At 45.4% G+C, this 22208-nt stretch overlaps 3 protein-coding genes across 3 annotated transcripts; 2 read left to right on the top strand and 1 right to left on the bottom strand.

Annotated features, from left to right (window-relative positions):
* Positions 1–5160: 5160 nt before the first annotated feature.
* Positions 5161–12221, top strand: LOC136520978 (L-gulonolactone oxidase 2-like). The gene is made up of 2 exons (XM_066514720.1): positions 5161–6018; positions 9830–12221. Exons 1-2 carry the CDS (start codon positions 5212–5214, stop codon positions 10928–10930), a joined length of 1908 nt encoding a protein of 635 aa, XP_066370817.1. The 5' UTR covers positions 5161–5211; the 3' UTR covers positions 10931–12221.
* A 4188-nt stretch (positions 12222–16409) lies between these two features.
* On the top strand, positions 16410–16984 carry LOC136457023 (EG45-like domain containing protein). The gene is made up of 2 exons (XM_066457067.1): positions 16410–16548; positions 16680–16984. Exons 1-2 carry the CDS (start codon positions 16410–16412, stop codon positions 16982–16984), a joined length of 444 nt encoding a protein of 147 aa, XP_066313164.1.
* A 1630-nt stretch (positions 16985–18614) lies between these two features.
* Positions 18615–20403, bottom strand: LOC136484215 (protein FAR1-RELATED SEQUENCE 5-like). Its single transcript, XM_066481441.1, has 2 exons — positions 20336–20403; positions 18615–20206 (listed from the first exon to the last, which is right to left on the bottom strand). The coding sequence occupies exon 2, from the start codon at positions 20022–20024 to the stop codon at positions 18909–18911; it is 1116 nt and encodes a 371-aa protein (XP_066337538.1). The 5' UTR covers positions 20025–20206; positions 20336–20403; the 3' UTR covers positions 18615–18908.
* Positions 20404–22208: the final 1805 nt, after the last annotated feature.

Here is a 22208-nt window from a genome sequence, read left to right as displayed (position 1 = left end):
AGTGTTCTGCTATTTAAATTGTCTCTTGATGGTCCCTTTCTATTAATATGGTGACATGTACATGGATTCAAGTAATGATGACATACGTGCAGGTTGGATCGTCAGAAGAACAGAAAGTTTTTTGACTGGGAGAAGCACCACTAGTACTACATTGAGCAATGGGAGCTGTTGCACGACAACGTGGACGAGAACAATGAGCCGCACACGAACCGTGAGTTCAGGCACTACCAAGCTTGGTACCAGCGTGCGACACGTTGCAAGCTGAGGCTACAATGGATAGAAGATGACTACGCCGACATCGAGTCCTTCAACGATGAAGACACGGCGTACGACCAATCTACTCGTGCAGGAAGGCAGGTGGAGGCTGGACCAATCTTGGATAGAGTGGTAAGTCAATTGCCTTATTTTTTTACGTTCAGTTGCATACCAATACATTATGCGTTAGAGGTATCTATTTTAGTTAGTGGCACCTTTGAGCCGTAGCATCCTTATAATACATTAGATTCTTGTACAAAAGAAAACAAAACCTGTTGCTATCTGTTGAGAAGTATTATTACTGAGAACTTTGTTGCTGGACAATACCCTCAAATGCTCCGTTGAAGACATTGAGCGCTTTCGTCCGAGAGTCAGGGACGACGACACGCGTAGCTTCCTAGATGTAAGATTCAAAATATTCTTTCAAACATATTAATAATATGTTATATTCTTTCAGTTAACATAATTTTGTACAACAGAGGCTGTCACGTCGGCTACGTCGTATGGCTACTCATTGTGGTTGCAGGACAGCCACGACGCAAGATGTGTACGTTCCTTCCGCAGGCAGAGGAGGCTTAGGTTCCTCTAGCCAAGCACCTACAGGGGACGAGGACGAGGATGAGGACGACGACGACGACAACGTGGACCAGAGGCACGAGGAGCTTGGCCTGTCTCAGCTCCAGGACGCTCCCTCGACTTAGCCTACACAGCCTTCAAGCACTAGACGACGCCGTCCACCAGACCCTTACACTCCAGGTACCAACGCTCTTGTCACAAGGGTAAAGGTAAGACTAGGAGGCAGTGAGGGTTTGTGGTAGATGTTAGTATGCACTATTACGGATTTTCTAGTTACTTTTCTATAACTATTTGGGACTGTATAGATATTATGGACTATTTGGACTATACATGACATGTTATGTTGATTGTGATGTTCGATGTGGTTGTATTGTGCTCTTTGGATGATTAAATATTTGGATTATATAATGATGTCTCTGTTTGCAACTGTGGATGCTCCTAAAACAAGGAAAACTCTTGTGAATTTTTTTCGTGAATCATTAATTATACTACACTGCTAAAAATGCACAAATATAGTACACATATTAAATATAAATTTATTAGAACGTGTATAGTCCAATCGTATCGTACAGACACTTTGCAGATGAATCTAGGTTTTTAGTAACAATGAACGAATCTAGGCTTTTCAGACAATGAAAATAGATTTTTCAGTTATAAGGACGAGAAGTACGATAACAGCAGCGATTTATCACTTCACTTACATAGTACACCTATAACATCTAGACTTTTCAGTAATAGTAAACGAATCTAGGCTTTTCAGACAATGAAAATAGACTTTTCAGTTATGAGGACGAGGAGTACGATGACAGTAGCGATTTATCACTTTACTTACATAGTACACCTATAGCATTTAGGCTTTTCATTGATTTATCATGTCAACGATGAATAGACTTTTCAGAAAACGAATCTAGGCTTTTCAGTGTCCATTGAAATAGGCTCTTTAGTGAAACTAATTAGACTTCTTGTGACCAGTTATAACACATTGAAACGGCAACTAAACCTGCCTCTGCCTATATATACGCAATGCTGGATGCATTGCTACTTACTTCCCAACTAGTATTTTCTTTCGTTGCAGTACCAATGTCTAAATGGTCGTCCAGAGAAAGAGGAAAGGAAAAGAGAACTACTATTGTATGGGAGAGTTCTCTTGGTCCCAATTTTTTTGACGAATTAATTGTGTTGAAGATTTTTCATGTTCTGATCCACCTCTACGGCGCCAGGACCCCCACTTATATATGTCGGGATTAATTGTGTTCATGTTCCGATCCATCTGTGACAGCTGTCCGTGTAGGGCTCTCATCACTCTCAAATGGATCCATATATGGCCACACGACGCCATCATATCATGTATATCAAATGTACAGTAATGTGGAAAAGGCGAAATTAAGCACCCCGATGGCTTGACGCGGGTGCTCCTCGTCGTCGTCCTCGGTACAGAAGCGGGGGCCGACACACACAGGAAGGAAATAGGTGTTGGGTACAGTACAGACGATGCACACTTTTGTTGCTTTACGCGCCTAGTACCTCTTGAGGCTAAAAAATAAGTTATTCTGTAGCCACCTCTATTTACGATAATTTTATACACTAATTTACGATAATGTCAATACATATTTACGATAGTTGGGTTACTATAACACATGAAGATATTTACCATAAGGTTATAGTAAACCACTTAATAAATTAATATAGTAATTATCGTAACTTAAAGTGGCTACAGAATAAGTTATTTTGTAGCCAGCTACGTGATAGTAGTTATATATATATATATATATATATATATATATATATATATATATATATATATATATATATATATATATATATATATATGTGTGTGACTACTACCCTATAGCTGGCTACAAAATAACTTATTCTGTAGCCACTTTGAGTTATGATAATTACTATGTTAATTTACGAGATTATATTAACTTTCTGTTTACTATAACGTTATGGTAAATATCCCAATATGCTATAGTAACCTAACTATTGTAAATATGTATTGGCATTATCGTAAATTAGTATATAAAATTATCGTAAATGGAGGTGGCTACAGAATAACTTATTTTGTAGCTGGCTACTGAATATACTCTCCATATATATATATATATATATATATATATATATATGACAATGCTAAAATGCACCTGGGTGCAGCAAATGCACCCGACTGCGAGAGCGAGTGGCGAGACGCGCGGAGCACGGCGAGCGGCGAGCGAGAGACGTACCGGCCCGGACCAGACTCCACGCGTACTAACAAACTCTACGTTCGTGCATGCAAAAAATAGATGGAGGCAACCAACCATGTGATGCCACATCACAGGTTAACCCACCAACCAGAAAGCATACATGTAGGGAATCTTTTCTTGATTCGAAACAAAAAAAAATGCTCAGGCTCGTTGCATTCCTGTTGGGTAGGCTAGTTGCGACTGCTCTAGACGGCTAGTTGCAACATCGTTTGTATATCAGTTGCAACTCATCCCTTGAACCGATTGCAACTTCCGTCCTATACAAATTGCAACCTTGGTGATAGGCCAGTTGCATTCCGGTTGGGTAGGGCAGTTGCAACTGTCCTGGACAGCTGGTTGCAGCTCCGTTTGTATACCAGTTCCAACTCAGTTCGTCAGCCGATTGCAACTTCAGTCGTACACAAATTACAACTCTGGTGGTAGACCAGTTACGACTCATGTGATAGACGAGTTGCATTCCGTGCAATGAGTGCACAGACCCTCTCTAACCATGCGGTCCACGCGCCAGCGCATGCCCACAGGACCCTCCCCACATTTTTCTCCCAAACCTGTGCTCATGCATGCAAAATTAAATGGACACAACCAACCATGTGACGCCACCTCATAGGTCAACCCACCCACCAGCAAGTATGCATGGATGGAATCTTTTCTTGTTTTGATTCAAAAAAATATGATATCTCCTAAACCACAGATCCGTTTTTGAATCGGTTTGAAATAGGTTCTTGAAAAAAATATGTTTAACAAAATAAGATCCATGAAGGCTATATTTGTTGAAAAAAAATTTAAAGTATGTAATTGCAACTAAGTTGTAGAGTGAGTTGCAAGCACGTCTGCAACACAATTGCAACTTGGTTGTGGCCTATTTAGCCCTGGTTGTAAGTAGTTGTGGCCTATTTAGCACTGGCCAATTGCAACTTGAACATCTGACCAGTTGCAACCAACGTGCATTCTGTACAGCTACTCAGTTGTAGCTAGCAAGTACTCACTTGTAACCTAGTTGGTAGATGCACCTGTCTAGTTGCAACCCTAGTTAGTACTGGCTGCAACTCGTTACTACACAATTACTACTGGTTGCAACAAGTTACTACCCGATTACAAACCAATTACTACTGATTGCAACTAGTTACTACTCAATTGCAACACAGTTGCTACTCATATATGATTGCAATTGCAACTTAGAATTGCAACTTGGCGTGATTATAGTGACCAGATGCATATAATACGCAGAGTTATAACTAGTTGCAACTAGGTGGTAGACAGAGTTACAATCGGTAGTACATTAACATGCAACTCGCTTAAAGGATAAAAAAATATATCCATATTGGATCTAGTTTTGCTCAGAATATTTTTTTGAGTCGGATGCGACAAACGGTTTGTCAATCGGGGTTACGGTTTAGGAGAAAACTTGTTTCAAAGATTTGAACCAACAAAAAATTCCATGCATGCATGTATACAGTCTAGTGGGATTTGTATGCTAGGTGGCTTTACGTGGTAGGTGGAAGATACAACTTAACTTAGGGAAGCATGCATTGCATGTTCGTTTGGGCGCGCTGGTTGCTCCAAGTTGGTGCGCCCACCGGCCTGGGTGCATTCTATATACAGGATGTACCCATGTGTATTATAGCAAAACAGTATATATATAAGCTGGCTACAAAATAACTTATTCGGTAGTCACTTTGAGTTACGATAATTACTATGTTAATTTACGAGATTACAGTAACTCCTTACTAAGTTGTTTACTATAACGTTATGATAAATATCCCTCTGTGTTATAGTAACCCAACTATTGTAAATATGTATTGATATTATCGTAAATTAGTATATAAAATTATCGTAAATGGAGGTGGCTACGGAATAACTTATTTTGTAGCTGGCTATATATATATATATATACACACACACATTCTTGGACTGGACCATGGGAATTTGGAAAGACAATATGATGAAGCCATTTGTGCAATAATATATATACATATACAAGCCACCATTTGTCCATATATATATCCTTGCCTTTCTTCAACACTACTTACAAGTGACTACAGGCACATGGTTATAGCTGTTACATATATAGACCTGCTGCCATGCTCCCTGCAAAGCTTCGCTCCGGCAGCTGCTAGCTAGCTGCTTCGAACGAATGTCTGCACTGTACTCCTATACAATGGGCACAACAGCTACTCCCGTCGCCGGAACTTTCGTCCTCATCAGGGTCAAGCGAAGCATGCTGCCGCTCGTCCTCGTCACCCTCACCAGCGTCCTGCTGGTCGGCCCCGCATCCGACCACGGAGGAGTCTTCGCCAGCCCGCCGCCGGACCCCATACAGTGCTCGTCGGGCGGCGGCAGCACGGCCGGCGCCGACTGCACCGTGTCGAGCGCCTACGGCGTGTTCCCGGACCGCTCGACGTGCCACGCGGCCGCCGCGGCATTCCCAACCTCTGAAGACGAGCTGGTGCGCGCCGTGGCGCGCGGCGCCGCGTCCGGGACCAAGATGAAGGCGGCCACCCGCTACTCCCACAGCATCCCGCAGCTGGCGTGCCCCGGGAGCGGGAGCGGCGGCCGCGCCGGGGAGGCCGAGGGCGGGCTCGTCATCAGCACCAGGCGCCTCGACCGCGTCGTGTCCGTCGACGCCTCGACGGGCTACATGACGGTGGAGAGCGGCGTCACGCTGCGCGACCTCGTCGCGGAGGCGGCCAAGGCCGGGCTCGCGCTGCCCTACGCGCCCTACTGGTGGGGGCTCACCGTCGGCGGCATGCTCGGCACGGGCGCGCACGGCAGCTCGCTCTGGGGCAACGGCAGCGCCGTGCACGAGTATGTCGTCGGGATGCGCATCGTCACGCCGGCCCCCGCCGCCGAGGGATACGCCAAGGTGCGCGTGCTCACCGCCGGCGATCCGGAGCTGGACGCCGCCAAGGTCTCTCTCGGCGTCCTCGGCGTCATCTCTCAGGTAAGGTCGTATATGTGGCCCTCTATATCAGCTAAAACTGATGGATTTCTCATCTCATTTGCTTCGTTACTTGGCAAGCGTGTTTGATTGTTTGTACTGCAATTTCTTTTCTCTCAGATTTCAAAAAAAAAGTATTCCAAGTCTTATATATACAACAGTGTTTCTAACCTTTTGTTTTTCTTTATTAATAAGCCGGCATAAGCTACTTTTTTTATCCACTCAATCAACCCGTGAGCTCTACAGTGCTAGAAGTGACTAATTGTTTATTATTTTTTATTTTTTGCCCTTAGATGACATCTATATACGGCTACTTGCAATAATAGGTGTTATCTTTGGCATTAGTTAGGTGCTCTATCTACATGACATTTTTGCTGACATGGGTAGAAGCAATAATACTTATCTTCATGGAGATACAGTTTGATATAAAAAAAACCCAATTTTTAGAATAGAACTATACACTTGTTTTAGGCCCATTATCATAGAGATAAATTAATCGATCATACAACAATTAATAATTGGATGAAATATCACCGTGCTAGTATACATTTTTTTTTGAAGACATCACCGGAGGGGTGAGAGCCCCACCTGAATGGATTTTCCATTGATTCCGGCGAGCCGGTGGATGGAGGGTGCCAAGGCACCTACAGGGTCGAGGACCCGTAGTCATATTTAGATTACAAATGAGGAGGTAGGAGAGCTTAGTTCATTACAAACATTGCGCACCACTTGTCAACTATCCATCGATCTTCGACTTTTAGGCGGCAGCTCCAGAGACGACATGCTTCTTTGGCAGTAGCAAGCAGCCGCCGAAGGCAAGGCTGTTGCTGACGGAAGACGACGTTGTGCCTATGGTTCCAAACTTGCCAGCAACAGAGGAGAATCATTGTAGAAAAGAGCTTTGATGGCACCTCAGCCGGCCTGGGCAATTCCCAGAGCCTGTTGATAGGAGGGATAGGCAGGTCTCTCCATCCAAGGTGGTTCCAGAAAGATCTAGCGACCGTGCACTGGAAGATGAGATGGTCACATGTCTCAGCGGATTGGCCGCAGAGTTCGCAAATGTCGTCATCCAGGACATGCTTGTTGTGGAGGTTTGCTCGGCACTGAATTCTTTCATGGAGCAGCAACCAACCGAAGAACCGAACCCGGGGGGGGGGGGGGGGCACGGCTTTTCCAGACGAAGTTGTCGATCATACTGACTTGTCCGGAGTGTGTCGAGACACGGTATATGCTGCCGGTGTCCAGCCTGTTCGCCGTGCAAGTAAAATAGTATACATTTTAAGGGCTGTACCATTATTCTCTCCTCATTTAACATAGCATGTTGAAAGAGCATGACATGAAACAATGGGTTAGAAATATATAGCCTAACCAAAGTACCAAACTCTTACCTTTAAATGAATTGGCATAGTAGTCCCCGTGCTCTGGTTCATTAAAAACAAACTGTACATGACTTGGAATTAAGGAGACAAATAGGTAAAATTGTTTTCTAAGCAAATCTGTTTCGTAAAAGCAAGATCCATAATGTTTGAGAGCTTTGAGCATATGCCTACTTGCACACTCAAAAGCGGTGCGTACTACAACATTTATTGGTGGACTGCAACATTTCGATGATTCTTGGAGTAGAAAACATGCATGCATATATGACACATCAAGTACATTTTTTTTTAAAGATAACATCTAGTACAAATCAAGACACCCTGTGTTTTGGCTTTTTCGGAAAGGACATTCCTTAGGAGGATCACTTTACAGTTTAGAACATCAGAACATGCTATTCTTCGTTTCTTCACATGCCGGCATGGTGCGGCCCTACTTTTTTTTTTTGAGGGGGGCCTACTTTCTTTTTACTTATATAGAGGAGTATTTTCTTTAAGTATTATGGTTTTGGAATTTATAGTTGGCTCCATGGTACTTCCTATATATATTTATTTATTATTATGGGCCAAAGACATTTGACGGGCCTTTTTGATTCATGACACTTTAGATTACTATATATAGGCAGATGCGTTTAGGTTCGTCGTTTGAGGTAAACTAGCTATATCCAAACTCACTTATTTAGTATACATATAAATGTAGGGTAATTTTTATCAAAAAAAATGAAGGGTTATTACTAAAAAGAAGATTGATGATTCTTATTCTCCGTTCTCCAAAGGCGATTCGAATATTCGATTGAGCTAGGACGCGACATTCTTTTTCACCAGTGTAGTGACACAAAACAACGCTCGTCTTTTCAGCACCGGTAGATTTTTACATGTGCCAGAAAATGAATAATTAGTTCCTATGCATTTTCTTCTTCTCTGTTACCTCTCTTCATCAGCGCCTCTCTCCGTAGATTAGTGGGTTACTATAGGTTATTTTCATAATAGCAGAGATATTTAGTTTATTACCTATAGACATAGGGAGTTGTTTTAGACTATTTTTTGCAATGACAAAATTGGCTATTTTTTAAGAAAACCAGATAGATGTAACAAATTGTAATTAAAATTTTACTAGCAAACGTACCCGTGCATTTCAACCGAACATACAACCTATTGCATGTCACTTAAACAATTTGTTCTTGGAGATTTATTCAACAATTGTGACATCTGTTCCAATATGTGTACTAAAATCAGGCTCCGTAGTGTCGTTGGATGCGCCATGGAATCAGACTCCGCATCGATGCTAGATGCATGTTGTTCTAACTTGTATAAGGACGAGCGGTCACATACGGGATAGGGAGATGCATGAGGACATTTATTTTTTAAAAGAACCGATAGGTTACTGCTGGTCTATGTATTGATTGAGAAGAGCATGAGGACATTATGAAAAGTAAAAAAACGGCCAGAAGAATACCCTTTTAACTTCAATACTAGTTATGTAGATTAAAATGATAGTCAACTTCTTATGTTGTTTCTAAACAATCAAATGATTCATCTTCTTTTTCAAGTGTTACCTCTTGAGGCTCAACATGATGGCCCCAAAAGAAATCCCTCTATTTGTAGTAATAAGATAACCAGACGCTTGATTGAACAACAAAGCTTTGTTGAAGTATCAGTTAACTACCTATATTTTCTATCACTTTAAACTTGTAGGTTGAATTACTTGGTGCATATAGGTGAATAATATGGTAAGGTTTAAGGTCTCAAGTTCGAATTCGAATTGCGTAATTTAGTAAAACATATAATTGTTTCCTGCTCCTATTGCACGTGAGGAATGTTGAAGTACAAGTGAACTGTCCATATTTCTTATCATACAACTCAATGCACAACTATGTGGGTTTTGCTTGAATTATTTCCTCTTTTGGCAATAAAGCAAATTATCCATGCATTTCTCCCCTTTTGAATTCAGTGGCCAATCAATGCGTTTGACTTGTGATGCTTATACACCCATACAGTCCAATATAATTTCGAAAAAATATAATTTAGTTAGACGGATAAACGTTCTGTTCGTTTGGGCTGGTTTAGCTTATAAGTCATAGCTGAAAGTACTGTTGACTAATTTGGTGTGAGAGAAAAATACTATTCATTGGCTGATAAGCCATGGCTTATAAGCCGAATACAACCAAACGAACAGGCTGAAAAGTCAGGTTGATCGGGTGTACAAGTCGAAAATGATCTAATAAAGGATATAATATATTAATATCCCTTCATATTCTTGATGAGAGACGTTTTATTTGGCTGACTTTGAATTCATCAAAATTCCAAGATCCCGTTTTTAATTTAGCATCAAAGAAGAAACACTGGATCGTCCAATTTAGCAGTTTGATAAATATTGAAGCCTTCCCAGTCGGGATAAGTTTGATTGGGAGCTAAAATTATGCATATACTCCCAATGCAAGGTGACGCTGGCGCTGCAACCTCTGTTCAAGCGTTCGGTGACGTTCACGGAGCGGGACGACGACGACCTGGCGGAGCAGGTGGCCAAATTCGGGTACCAGCACGAGTTCGCCGACATCTCGTGGTTCCCGGGCCACGGCCGGGCAGTGTACCGCATCGACGACCGCCTGCCGCTGACCGCGCCCGGCGACGGCGCCATGGACTTCATCGGCTTCCGCGCCACCCCGACGCTGGTGATCCAGGCCAACCGGCTCGCCGAGGACCTCTTCGAGCGCGCCGGCAACGGCAGCGGCAAGTGCCTGACGTCGCGGGTGACCCACGCGGCGCTGTCGGTGGCCGGGTACGGGCTGCAGCGGCGGAGCGGCTGGCTGTTCACGGGGTACCCCGTGGTGGGGCCGCAGCACCGGATGCAGGCCTCCGGCGGGTGCGTGACGGGGCCCGAGGACGCGCTGCTGACGGCGTGCCCCTGGGACCCGCGCGTGCGGGGCGGCACCTTCTTCCACCAGACCACCTTCAGCCTGCCCCTGCGCCGCGCGGCGGCGTTCGTCGCCGAGGTGCAGCGGCTGCGGGACCTGGACCCCAGGGCGCTGTGCGGCGTGGAGCTGTACGACGGCATCCTCATGCGGTACGTGAAGGCGTCCACGGCGCACCTGGGCAAGCCGACCCCGCGCGGGGAGCCGTCGGGGGACATGGTGGACTTCGACTTCACCTACTACCGCAGCCGCGACCCCGCGCGGGCGCGCCTGTTCGAGGACGTCCTGGAGGAGATCGAGCAGATGGGCATCTTCAAGTACGGCGGCCTGCCGCACTGGGGCAAGAACCGCAACCTCGCCTTCGTCGGCGCGGCGCGCAAGTACCCGGGCCTGCCGCGCTTCCTGCGCGTCAAGGACGCCTACGACCCCGACGGACTCTTCTCCAGCGACTGGAGCGACATGATGCTCGGCATCGGCGGGAGGTCGCCGACGACGGACGCGCCCGGATGCGCGCTCGAAGGGATGTGTGTGTGCTCGCGGGACGAGCACTGCGCGCCGGAGCAGGGCTACGTCTGCCGCCCCGGCAAGGTGTACAAGGACGCCAGAGTCTGCACCAGGGTGTCGTCGTAGAATACTAGAATTGATTGGCCACGTTTGGATTTTATTTTTTTTACTAGAAATACCGATATGTTTAGTTTATTAGGCACATTCAAAAACTCATTGAGTTCTCGCAGGAATTTGGTTGCTTCAACGTTCTTCAAGATTCCCAGCAGAATTTATTTTGCTGCTGTGGAGTTAAGCAATGGTTCGGCTTTATAGCTCACATATTGCTTTTAAATCACTCAAATTACTACCTTTGTTCCTAAATAAATACGGGTCTGTTTGGTTCTCCATCTATTCCTAGCCTGGTCAGCTTTCTAAGCCAGGGCAGGGCATCTGAAGCCTGGCTAGTGCTACGCAAGGTCCGCTTGTTTGGTTGCTATGCTTAGGTAAGCCTAGCTTAGATAGAGCAGTGTTTGGTTGCAAGAATTGTTTGGGTGCACTCACCTCATCTTTACAAATGCGAGCTTACCTTCACCTGCTGTCCTTTAAGCATTTCGTCGAACAGGTGGAAGACGTGCACAGCAACGAGTTCTCCCCCATGGCAGGCGATGAGGATGGGGCTTCTTCAATCCTGAACTCATTCCCCAGATTGCAATCGATCCATCCTGAACTCGTTCCCCAGATTGCAATTGTGGCTGCCGGATGCAGTCACTCCATGTTTGGGACCCATGGTTGGGAGAGCCAACGCAGCAGCAACAACCTGCGGTGGGGAATGGAACGACGGTGGCAGGGAGCAGAACCCCTTTGCGGGACGCGCCGCCGCGAGGTCACCCATGGCGGGGATTGACCTCGTTGGAGCTCGCGTGGACCTTGTCGGAGCTCGCGTGCTCCCTGCGCTCAGCTCCCTGGTCGCCACGTATTCGACCGTGGTGGCCGCGCACCACCACCACCGCACGCATACGCATGCCACCACCGCACGCCAGCAGCATCGCCAACACCGCACGCACCGTCAACACCGCACGCACCGCGTTGCGGCCTCCTCCTCCTCCTCCGGCGCCGCCACCACCGCACGCACCGCCGTCCGGCCCCGCGCGAGGCCACAGGAGATCTTGCCGGCGGAGTTCGTCGGAGTTCGCATGTGGGCTGAGTGGTGGCCGACGGGAGCTCGTCCGGATGTGGCCGCCGGAGTTCTGGAAGGAGCTCGCGTGGTGGCCGACGGGGGCTCGGTCGGATGTGGCCGCCGGGGATCTGGCGGAGCTCGCGTCGTCGTCCTCCGCAGCGTCTCCATCGTCGTGAGCGTGGATGAGCGACAGCGTTAGCGTGGAGGAGCCGGGAGCGAGGAGGAGCGGCAGCGACCGGGAGGTGACGAGATGCGAGATGCGAGATGGGGGGCTTAGCCAAGCTTGGCCAAGAAAAAACAGATACTCGGCTCGTTTTCCTAGAGCCACGCTAAGGCCCCGTTTAGTTGCCAAAAAATTTTGCATAGTAACTGTCACATCGAATCTTGCGGCACATGCATGGAGTACTAAATGTAGACGGAAAAAAAAACTAATTACACAGTTGGTCGAGAAATCGCGAGACGAAACTTTTGAACCTAATTAGTCCATAATTAGACACTAATTACCAAATACAAACGAAATGCTACAGTGAGCCAAAATCCAAAATTTTTTGGATCTAAACGCACCCTAAGGCTTACAAAGTAGCTTAGTTAGACCTGACTTGGAACCGTTTACAGACAACCAAACAGTTAAAAGTGAGCTTTCTATAGCTTAGTTGTGGGTTAGCCACCTAGCCAAATAGACCCTATATTCCTAGAACTGTCTTAAGTTAAACTATTTAAACTTTGACTAAATTTCTAAAAAAAAGTTAAAATTTATGACATCAAATTAGTATCATTAGATATATCATAGAATATATTTTTATAATATGCTCATTTTATGTCATAGATGTTGTTACTTTTTTTTTCTATAAAGTTAGTCAGATTTAAGATAGTATGACTTGCACGGGTTTTAGGAATTGATTTATTTAGAGACGGAGGGAGTACAATGAAGCATGCAAATTTAATTTTTTTTCTAAATATCGTACGCACAAAGATGTTTACATATATGTATACATCACACCACTCAAAATCACGATGGTGATGTCTGAAGTGAGATCTAGAAAGTGCCAACAATGTAACCTCGTTGGAGTTTAAAGTGAGGTCTAGAAAGTGCCAACAATGGTAACTTCAATAGAAGATTCCAAATGAACTTTAGAAAACCAAGGGGGATGTGGTGACATTTGCTCTGCTTCAACCTCCTGTTATGCTTAAGTTATTGAATTTTCTTTTTCAAATAATTATTTTATAAAAAACATATTGCTAACAACCTAACATTTATACTATTAGTATAGATATGTCATAAAGTTTGAGTCTAAGTGTACAATTGTATATATAGTGATGAAGTGCTCCACACCATGAAGTGCTCCACACCAAGTCAGAGGATCCTCAACGTTCCAGTGAGACGCTTTAATGACCGAATGGCCCAATAGGAGAGGGGGTTGATTTGGTCTCTAAAAAATTTAAAGCATCAAACCTTAGACTATGCAAATTCTAAACCCAGAAGTTCCATTGCTCCTAAGTTCTTGTACAAAACATACTAGATAGTTATTAGGGCTAACAAGCTAATCATGTCCTTAACAAAGATTCATACTAAGATTAAGATCCTTAAAAACAAGAATGAAACATATCCTAAGAACACACTAGCTGGGAATATTCTACAATATTATCTGTCACCAGTCGTCAGACAGTCCCATTGGATCATACGGTGTACCACAAAGACTTGGCTAACTGGCCCACCGGATGATCCCGTCGAGGTCATTAAGTCCTCCGCTGGATCATACGGTGCACCATAGTAAGCTGGCCAACTTGTCCTAAGTCTAGATTGGATTCGTCGGATGATCCATCGTAGTCACAAAGTCCTCCACCGAATCATACGCCATGCACTGCATTATTGGGTTAAGTCATTGAGGACCATCAATTGACGATCTGTATGGGTCAACCCTATCATCCGGTGCAAGCTACGTCACTATTTTTAGCCTGTTTCAAGTCTGATATTGACCAATCCAACTTCTTTAAGATCGTTGACTTGAAACCAACTCAACGAGGCCAAACTACCATCAATCACATTCCAAAGTGCTTCCATTGGTGCCTCAATTGCCCTACCCCATGGCCATCTCCCTTTCCTCCATCAATGGGTCATTCGTGCTGGTTCGTCATACCATATCCACTTCCTGCAATCGCTGCTTTGACCTTGCATGCCCACCAATAATCTTGTCGGAACCATTGACCATCATACCATCGACTTTCGCGCTACCAGTGCCTCAACCCCTGAGTGTCATTAGTCTTGCCACCTTGATGCCCCAACTTGACATCGCCCATGCATAGCACTCCTCGCGGACATCACTGCTTTGTCGTTGTGTCACTACCCACTTGCTGGCTCACCGGATTCTACTCCCTCCATTCTAAATTATAAGTCTTTCTAGCCTTTGTAGATACATATCTTTTTCTATGCACCTAGATATACATTATGTCTAGATATATATTAAAAGCTATGTATCTCGAAAAAGTTAGAACGGCTTACAATTTGAAATGGAGGGAGTATGTCCTAGTGCGAGTGGTATGCCTCGGGACCTAAATTAACAAACTAGGGGTGCGGCTGGGAGAGGGTGTCACACCCTCGACGAGGCTACAACCTGTCATGGCATAGCATATGCTTGGAAGTAAGGTAGCAAAGCTGCAACACAAAAGACACATGGAAATTTGCAGGCTCAAGTCGATAATTTGGGCCTTCGAGCGAGCTTCCGTGAGTTGACTAGTGCAATCCCCATGTGAGTTTCACTACTATTAATTTGAGCAAAGAATTAGTAAAGATAGAAATGAAAGGGATATGATTTAACCTAACTGAAACCAAATGTATATTGCTCTTTCCAATATAGCTAGTCTCTTGGGTTTATTTTTTCTAGAGAAAGATTCCCCTACTTTACTACTCATAATTAAAGCGGTCAAAGTTATTACAAATCAATTTACAGATCGAATCATTTTTTGCCTATATACTTCCTCTGTCTTTGAATTAATCAACTTCTAGATTTATCCTAAGTCAAACTTTTTAAATTTGACTAAAATGTTATATGTAGAGAAAAGACAAAGATTTATCCTAAGTCAAACTCTCTGAGAATAATTTTTCATACTATATTTTTTATGTTGTAGATGTTAGTAAAATCGGTCAAACTTAAGAAAGTTTAACTTAGGATAAAAATTGATATATTCTTGGGACCTATAGTGAGCATTAAACAGCAAAAAGAAACAATGCACTGTGTGTGTGTCTCACTAAAAATAATGAGCTAACTGTGTAGAGCCCTGCTGCCACTGCCACCCACCAATAAAGTTGTGACCGCCAACTCGCTGAGCATCTTCCAATCCAGAAATTTTTTGGCAAGATTGAAAAAAAAACTCATCTCCAATAACTTTCAAACACATCTTTTAATCTTTTGGCACTTGGAAAAAACCACCCCCACGCGCCTAAAGTTACGCGCGTGTATGGTCACCCCAATCTAGAGGTGGAAGGATATGGGGAAGAGAAAAAAAGTAGGATATGGTTTCTGATGTAAATGTATAAATAAATTATAAAAGTGGTTACTGTGGTTTAAAAATAGTTTAGGATTCCTTATATAAAATTACCTTTTATGTTTTAGGCGTGAGGTTTTAGAAACTGTTGGAGTTGTAGCTTTTTTATGTCTTTCAATACTGTTGGAGATGCTCGACGCTGTCCCATATGCAGCCGGCCGCCCTGCGCCACCACCCACTTGAAGATCGATACTCCTAGCTAGCCTAGCAGGTGCAGGTAGCAAGAGGATGCACTCAGATCTGATGAGTATGCCAATTCGCTGATCCCACATCGCTCATCTTGTATATACTATCTTTTAGACCATCTGCTTGCGGCAATACAGCCGAGAGAAAGACGCATTCAGCCTTCAATCGCGTTTAAACTTTTGTCCGAGTCCGTGCTAGTCGGCTAATCGCTAATCAACCCTTAGTTGAGGTCAGATCGATAATCCATCTGCCGGCGACGGCCGGCCGGCAGTGCACGACTGCACGTACGTAAGGCTCTCGCGGAGAAGCCAAGCCGGCATGCGAGAAGAAAGATGGCCTGCAACTTCACGAGAGCAAGTTGCAACGCTATATACATGAACCGTAACTTGTCGTATTAATCACGCGAGTTGTGATGCTCAACTTATTTTTAGTAACCAACAAGTAGAAGGACACAGATGTACTGCATGCGTGCATGTATCTAGTTGTAGTGTGTAGCTACTAGCTAGAGATCTGGTCGTTTGGAAGGTCGTATATGGTGTACCGCGTCGTCACGGCGCACGTCAGCATGCTCACACACGTCCTTGTACTTTTCCGACGCTACTTGCCTATAAAAGCGTGTTTGCTCCGTGCTATCTTGTACTCGTATGCAGCAACTATATAGGATCATCATCCTCAGCCAGTCCTCAGCATATACACTTCGTTACACGGTCGCGGTCGATGGCAGTGACAATGCCTAACAAGGAAATCTTGGTCGTTTTCCTGGCAATAATTGTGGCGGGCCTTGCGACGACGATGGTAGTGTCGCCCGTCGCCGGGATCTCAGGGACTGCAACTTTCTACACGCCTCCTTACACACGTACGTACGTGTACGTACATGCTGTATGCTGGTCTATTATATTCATTTGTCACTGCATGCATATGCTAGTACTAGCAGCTTGCTTCGCAGCATTTATGAACGAACGTCGCTGCGTGGATGATGCAATGCAGCGTCGGCGTGCTTCGGGAACGCAGCGGAGGGGACGACGATCGCGGCGGCGAGCGAGGTCTTCTGGGACGGCGGGGCGGCCTGCGGCGACCGGTACGTGGTCACCTGCACCGGCGCCACCAACCAGGGCGTGCCGCACCCCTGCACCGGCCGGAGCGTCACCGTCAAGATCGTCGACCTCTGCCCGGCGGGGTGCCGCGGCACCATCGACCTCTCGCAGGAGGCCTTCGCCGTCATCGCCGACCCCGACGCCGGCAAGATAGACATCGAATATACCAAGTACGACGTCGCCGCGTGTTGCTCATAACTTACATATCCATTATTGCTCATCCGCGGGTCCTAATTTATGATTAATTATTAATCGTCTTGAACACTGCAGGGTCTAAATTCAGCAAGCTCTAGCTCGGTGACGACTGACGAACACGATAGTACCAGCAAGTGCTAAATTAATATTGCAATCTTCAGAAGTTACTGCTAGGGCTCGAAACAAATCCATATTGTACGGTCCAAAGGAAATTTTGAATTTATAGTATAATAAAAGTAGATACATACTGTGTATGCCACAGAGTGATCTGTATCGGCTTGCTGGCATATATTTGTGCTCTGTCTGTTAAGGTCTGTTGGTTTTCGCCATATATAATGCGGCACATGCATGGAATCCAAACAATTGATGTTAATTATGTTATCGAACAAACTTCGTCCAAATTTTTTTTGAAAGAAAATATCCAACAACGATTCACGATTACCTTTAGGACCTCAGCTACCTTAAAGGGTTGCAGACACAAGAACACAGAACACACAGGGGCAAGAGCAATGCCCTATGTGGCTGTCGTCTATGAAATTCTTGTATATATCTAGAATGAGAACAAAGACGATGTCTGTTCTATTTACAAGGAAGATATGATATGTACTAGATCTAGAATATATACACGTAAGTGCTTGACGTTTATGGCTTTCTTCACTGCACTCATGCCACTCTATATTCACAACGGTTGTTGGACATGTTGTAAGACCATATTTGTTTCTGCTTCTAACCAATTACTATAGCAAAGAAAAAGTTGAAAGATTATGACTGTTGTGCTACATGCAAGCTTATCACGTCTATGCATCAGGGAATCGATGGACCAATTGCACGTAACATTAATTTGAACCAATATCATTTTCATGATTTTATCATAATTATTGTTTTAGAGCTAGACGAGGTGTATTTAGAGTCATAAATGCACGTAAGATCTAAACAATCACATATGGTGTCTGTCAATCTTTAAATGATGCTGACCATATTGGATAAATTATGAATTTAATGCAAGATTTATTTTGCCATTGCACCGACACAGGAAAAAAAATTCTATGCGGCATTGTGGCATAGAACCTCCAGATCCCACCTATAGGCAAGGCGATCAGCGGTGCCGCGTGATCGAGCCGAGCAGTTATAATTTTTGAATGGTGTCCTATCACACGATAGGGTGGTGTCGCACGGAGGTTCTATGCGACGGTGTGGTATTGAAATTTTTTCCCACCGAGACAGACCTTGTTATTAAAGAAATAAAACTCAGACTCGAAAAAATTGCAAAAATGACACTCGAAAGATTGACTCCTTGATTATGATGATATTCGGGTGGATGACAAGTGGGTCAATCTGTGTCTATGAATATAGATCCAGTGTCAAATCTGTAAACGACCGATATTTCGAGTCCCGTGTTTGCACATCACCCCTCCAGAGGCATTGCATTAAGAAGGTTTCTTGCGCAGAGTCAAGAAAAAAACCATGGAAGTGCCACTGCCACTGACAGTAAGTGCCACAGCACATGTTTCCCACCATGAAACAAAAACTATATTTCAGAGGACGACTATAATAAAAATTAACTACGAATTAAAACTCGGTCCCTGAAGAAAGACTCCAAGAGGCATTGCATTAAGAAGGTATCTCGCGCAGAGTCAAGGAAAAAAGGGGCATTGCATTCAGAGGATGACTAATAAAAATTAACTAGATGCATGCCTGTAACGCACTCAGTCTGCATGAAAATCTGTCGTGCCGCACCTCACCTCAGTCGTTGAACAATTTGATCTTCTTTGCCACCGGCGTGCTACTCTCCGCGTCGGCGCCATCGTCATCCTCTACGGCTTCGGCACCGGAGCCTCGACTCGTATCTTCCAGATAGATTGGGGGGCAGAACCGATTCCTATCTCGCAGCCAGGTTTGGAAGAACTTCATGATTTCCTGGAACTCTTTAGCGTCCTGCGACGCCAGGTCGAACACCAGACGCCCCAGGTCCTTCATCTCCTCGAGAGTCGAGCCTCTCGCACTTGGCGTCGAGTCGCCGCTGCATCCTTCCCAGCGCGCAGCAGGCCGGTATCTGCGACATGGAAGCGTGGCGCATCACGCAAAAGATGTGCCGGCAGGGGAGGCCGTCGCGCTCCATCTTCTGGCAGCTGCACTTGAGGACATCATCGCCAGAGCGCTCGACGTCGAAGACCACGCCCCGGCGCTCCTTGAATCCCACGGCGTAGCGCACCTCGCCGGATGCGGCATGGCGGCCTCGCGTCTCAACGAGGACGTCCAAGCTGCCCAGCATCTTGATCTCCTCGCGCAGGAGGTAGAAGTTGGCCGGCGTGAACAGGCGCGCGGCGCGCTCCTCCAGGCGCCGGTGCTCGGTGGTGAGCGCCAGCCGGGACATGGCGGCCTGGTGGTCGAGCGCGGCAACGTCCCCGCGCAGGGCGTGGGTGCAGGCGTCGGCGTGTCGCCACAGCTCGGTTAGCCACATGCCCTCGTGGAGGCCCGTGTGAAGCGCCGTGGCGAGGCACTCGGTCCTCTGGTCGTTCACCATGCCGAGGAAGAACTTGTCGTGGACGAAGGCGGCAGCCCACATCTCCCTCTTGTCGTACATGGCGTCCAGCCAGCGCAGGTTCGCGGCCGTCCGGTGCTTCGCCATGAAGCCGTACCACCGGTCCTGGAAAGCCGTCGGGGAGCACGCGTCGTCGCACATCAGGGCCCTGAACTCGTTCTGCGCCGCCGACGAGCCGCGGAGGTGCTCCTCGATGCCCTGCTCCACGTGCCACGAGCAGAAGCGGTGGTAGGACCCCGGGAACACCGTCTTGATGGCTCCGGCCACCGCGTCGCTGTCGTCAGTGATCACGGACGCGGGCCCGTCTCGGCGGCAGTGGTTCGACTGCTTGAAGGCGCGCAGCAGCCAGACGAGGGAATCGAGGGACTGATCCGTGGTGACGCCGCAGCCGAGGACGATGGGCGTGCGGTGGGGGCTCAGACCGACGAAGGGGACGAACGGCACGCCGTGCTTGTTCGTCCGGCACGTGGTGTCGAACACGACGACGTCGCCGTAGCCCATGATGTCGTCGATGCCGGAGTCGGTGTCGGCCCAGAAGAGATTCTTCAGGCGGTCGCTCGCCGTCCAACTCGTAGTGGTAGAAGTACTCGCAGTCGTACTCGGTTTCGGTTTTCCTGCGGCAAAGCTCGAGAACAGCGTCCGATTCGCCGCGGTCGATCGGCGGCCGTGCCATGTCGTCGTGCCTACGCAGATCGTCGATCATGCAAAAAAAAAAAATGTACGTATGAAAGAATCGCAAACAAGTAGAGTATAGGTATTAGAGAGATGTAGCGCCGAGACGGCCGGAGGGTGGAGGCGGCGGCGGCGCGTACCTGTGGACAGCGGCGCGGGGCTCACCGAGGGCGTGGAAGATGGCGGGGTCGAAACCGGCGACGGTTTACTTCAGGAGGAAGATCGTGGGGAGAGGAGAAAGTCCAAGTATCAGTTCATTCCAGAAAATGAGCTAACCTCCCGTCAATCGTGGGCAGGGTAACAAGAAAGAAATCATGCCGAGATCAACGCATCAGTAACAAATTTCACGGGTTTCCCTCAAAAGGAAAAAAAAACAAATTTCACGGGTGCCGTCATTGGAATCCAGGTTTCGCAAAATATAACTGAACAGTTTTTCTTTTCAAAACACGCTCATATACACTGACCTTTATTTTAGACTAACACTTTAGTGCAGCAGCTACCTTAACGGTTGCAGAGACAAGCACACGGAACACACAGAGCAAGAGCAATACCCTGTGTGGCTATGTCATATATGAAATTCCTGTATATATCTACATTGAGAACAAAGATTATGTCCTATTTACAAAGGAAGATATGATATGTACTAGAGCTAAAATTAATACACGTGAGTGCTTGACGCTTATGGCTTCACTGTACTCATGCCACTCTATAACACGGTTGTTATTGGCCATGTTATATGACCACATTTGTTTATGCTTCTAACTAATTACTTTTTTTTGAGAATTTCTAACCAATTACTAGTAGCAAAGAAAAAGTTTGAAAGATTATGTCTGTGCTGCATGCGAGCTTATCACGCCTACATCAGGGAACCGATGGACCAATTACACGTAAGATTTAAACCAATAGGATCTGCATAACTTGGTCATAATTATTCTTTTAGTGCTAGGGGATGTGATTTTTTATTTACAAAGGGTACACGTAAGACCCAAACAATCGTTTACCGTAACTTTGTCGATCTTTTAAGTGATGCTAACTAGTCTTTAGTAGTCATCATGAGCGTACATAGGGTAACAGTGCGTGTTTGTGTTTATGATAAACAAGAAGCATACCCTGCGCGTTGTTGTGGAAATCGCTAATAAATTTTAGGGCCTATTTGAAACACACATGAATTTCACATGAACCAAATAAGAATTTCACAGAAAAAACATAGGAATGGGAAAGTTTTCCCATATTCCAAACAGTCCCTTCGTGGATTGTGGTAAGCTGACCTAGAAAAATAAATGCATATTAGTGGATGACGTGGTTTACTTATGTTGATAGCGTACATGAACAGATATGTGCCATAATTGCATGTGTTAGTGGGCTGCTGATGTGGATGACTTGTATGTGCGAGATAGACTGTTAGTGGGGTTTACGATTATAGGAGATAGAGATTTGTTAAAGGACATCTTTCAATGTTAAGGAGTGTTTGGGACTCCTCCGCTCCTGTTTTTTTAGCTCCGCTATATCTCTGTGTTGCTAAACACCTTCAACTCCAAAAACTCCGCTCCAAGAAAAATGTGAAGCTGGTGGCCAACTCCATGTTTTTTTCTGGAGCACCTCAAAAAATATTTTAATTTTTAGAGTTTTACACTACTACAGCAATGATTTGTAGAGGCGGCTCGACCAGCCGTCCCTACCATACCGTCTCTACAAAGCAATTTGTAGGGACGGCTGGTAACACCAGCCGCCCCTACAGTGCATTTTTCCACAAAAAAAAATTTACAATTCAAATTCGACTAAAAGATATATATATATATATATATATATATATATATATATATATATATATATATATATATATATATATAATTCAAATCTAACCAGAACATATATAATTCAAATCTAACCACAAGCACAAGAGCATTATATAAACTACCATTACAAGTCCAATTCACAAGAATATATACAAACTGTTTTCACGTAGTGTAACAAACAATTAGTATTCATTTACTGAAATTACTTGCGTTACAT

This window comes from Miscanthus floridulus, chromosome 1 (genome assembly GCF_019320115.1).
Source record: "Miscanthus floridulus cultivar M001 chromosome 1, ASM1932011v1, whole genome shotgun sequence".
NCBI lineage: Eukaryota > Viridiplantae > Streptophyta > Magnoliopsida > Poales > Poaceae > Miscanthus > Miscanthus floridulus.
The sequence above is the reverse complement of the archived record's forward strand: the minus strand, read 5'-3'. Positions and strand labels throughout refer to the sequence as shown.

Coding starts and splice junctions, on each gene's coding strand:
- LOC136520978 (XM_066514720.1), top strand. CDS start 5,212: ATGTCTGCACTGTACTCCTATACAATGGGCACAACAGCTACTCCCGTC. Junction 6,019..9,829: donor TCCTCGGCGTCATCTCTCAG/GTAAGGTCGTAT, acceptor TCCCAATGCAAG/GTGACGCTGGCGCTGCAACC.
- LOC136457023 (XM_066457067.1), top strand. CDS start 16,410: ATGGCAGTGACAATGCCTAACAAGGAAATCTTGGTCGTTTTCCTGGCA. Junction 16,549..16,679: donor CTACACGCCTCCTTACACAC/GTACGTACGTGT, acceptor GATGCAATGCAG/CGTCGGCGTGCTTCGGGAAC.
- LOC136484215 (XM_066481441.1), bottom strand. CDS start 20,024: ATGGGCTACGGCGACGTCGTCGTGTTCGACACCACGTGCCGGACGAAC.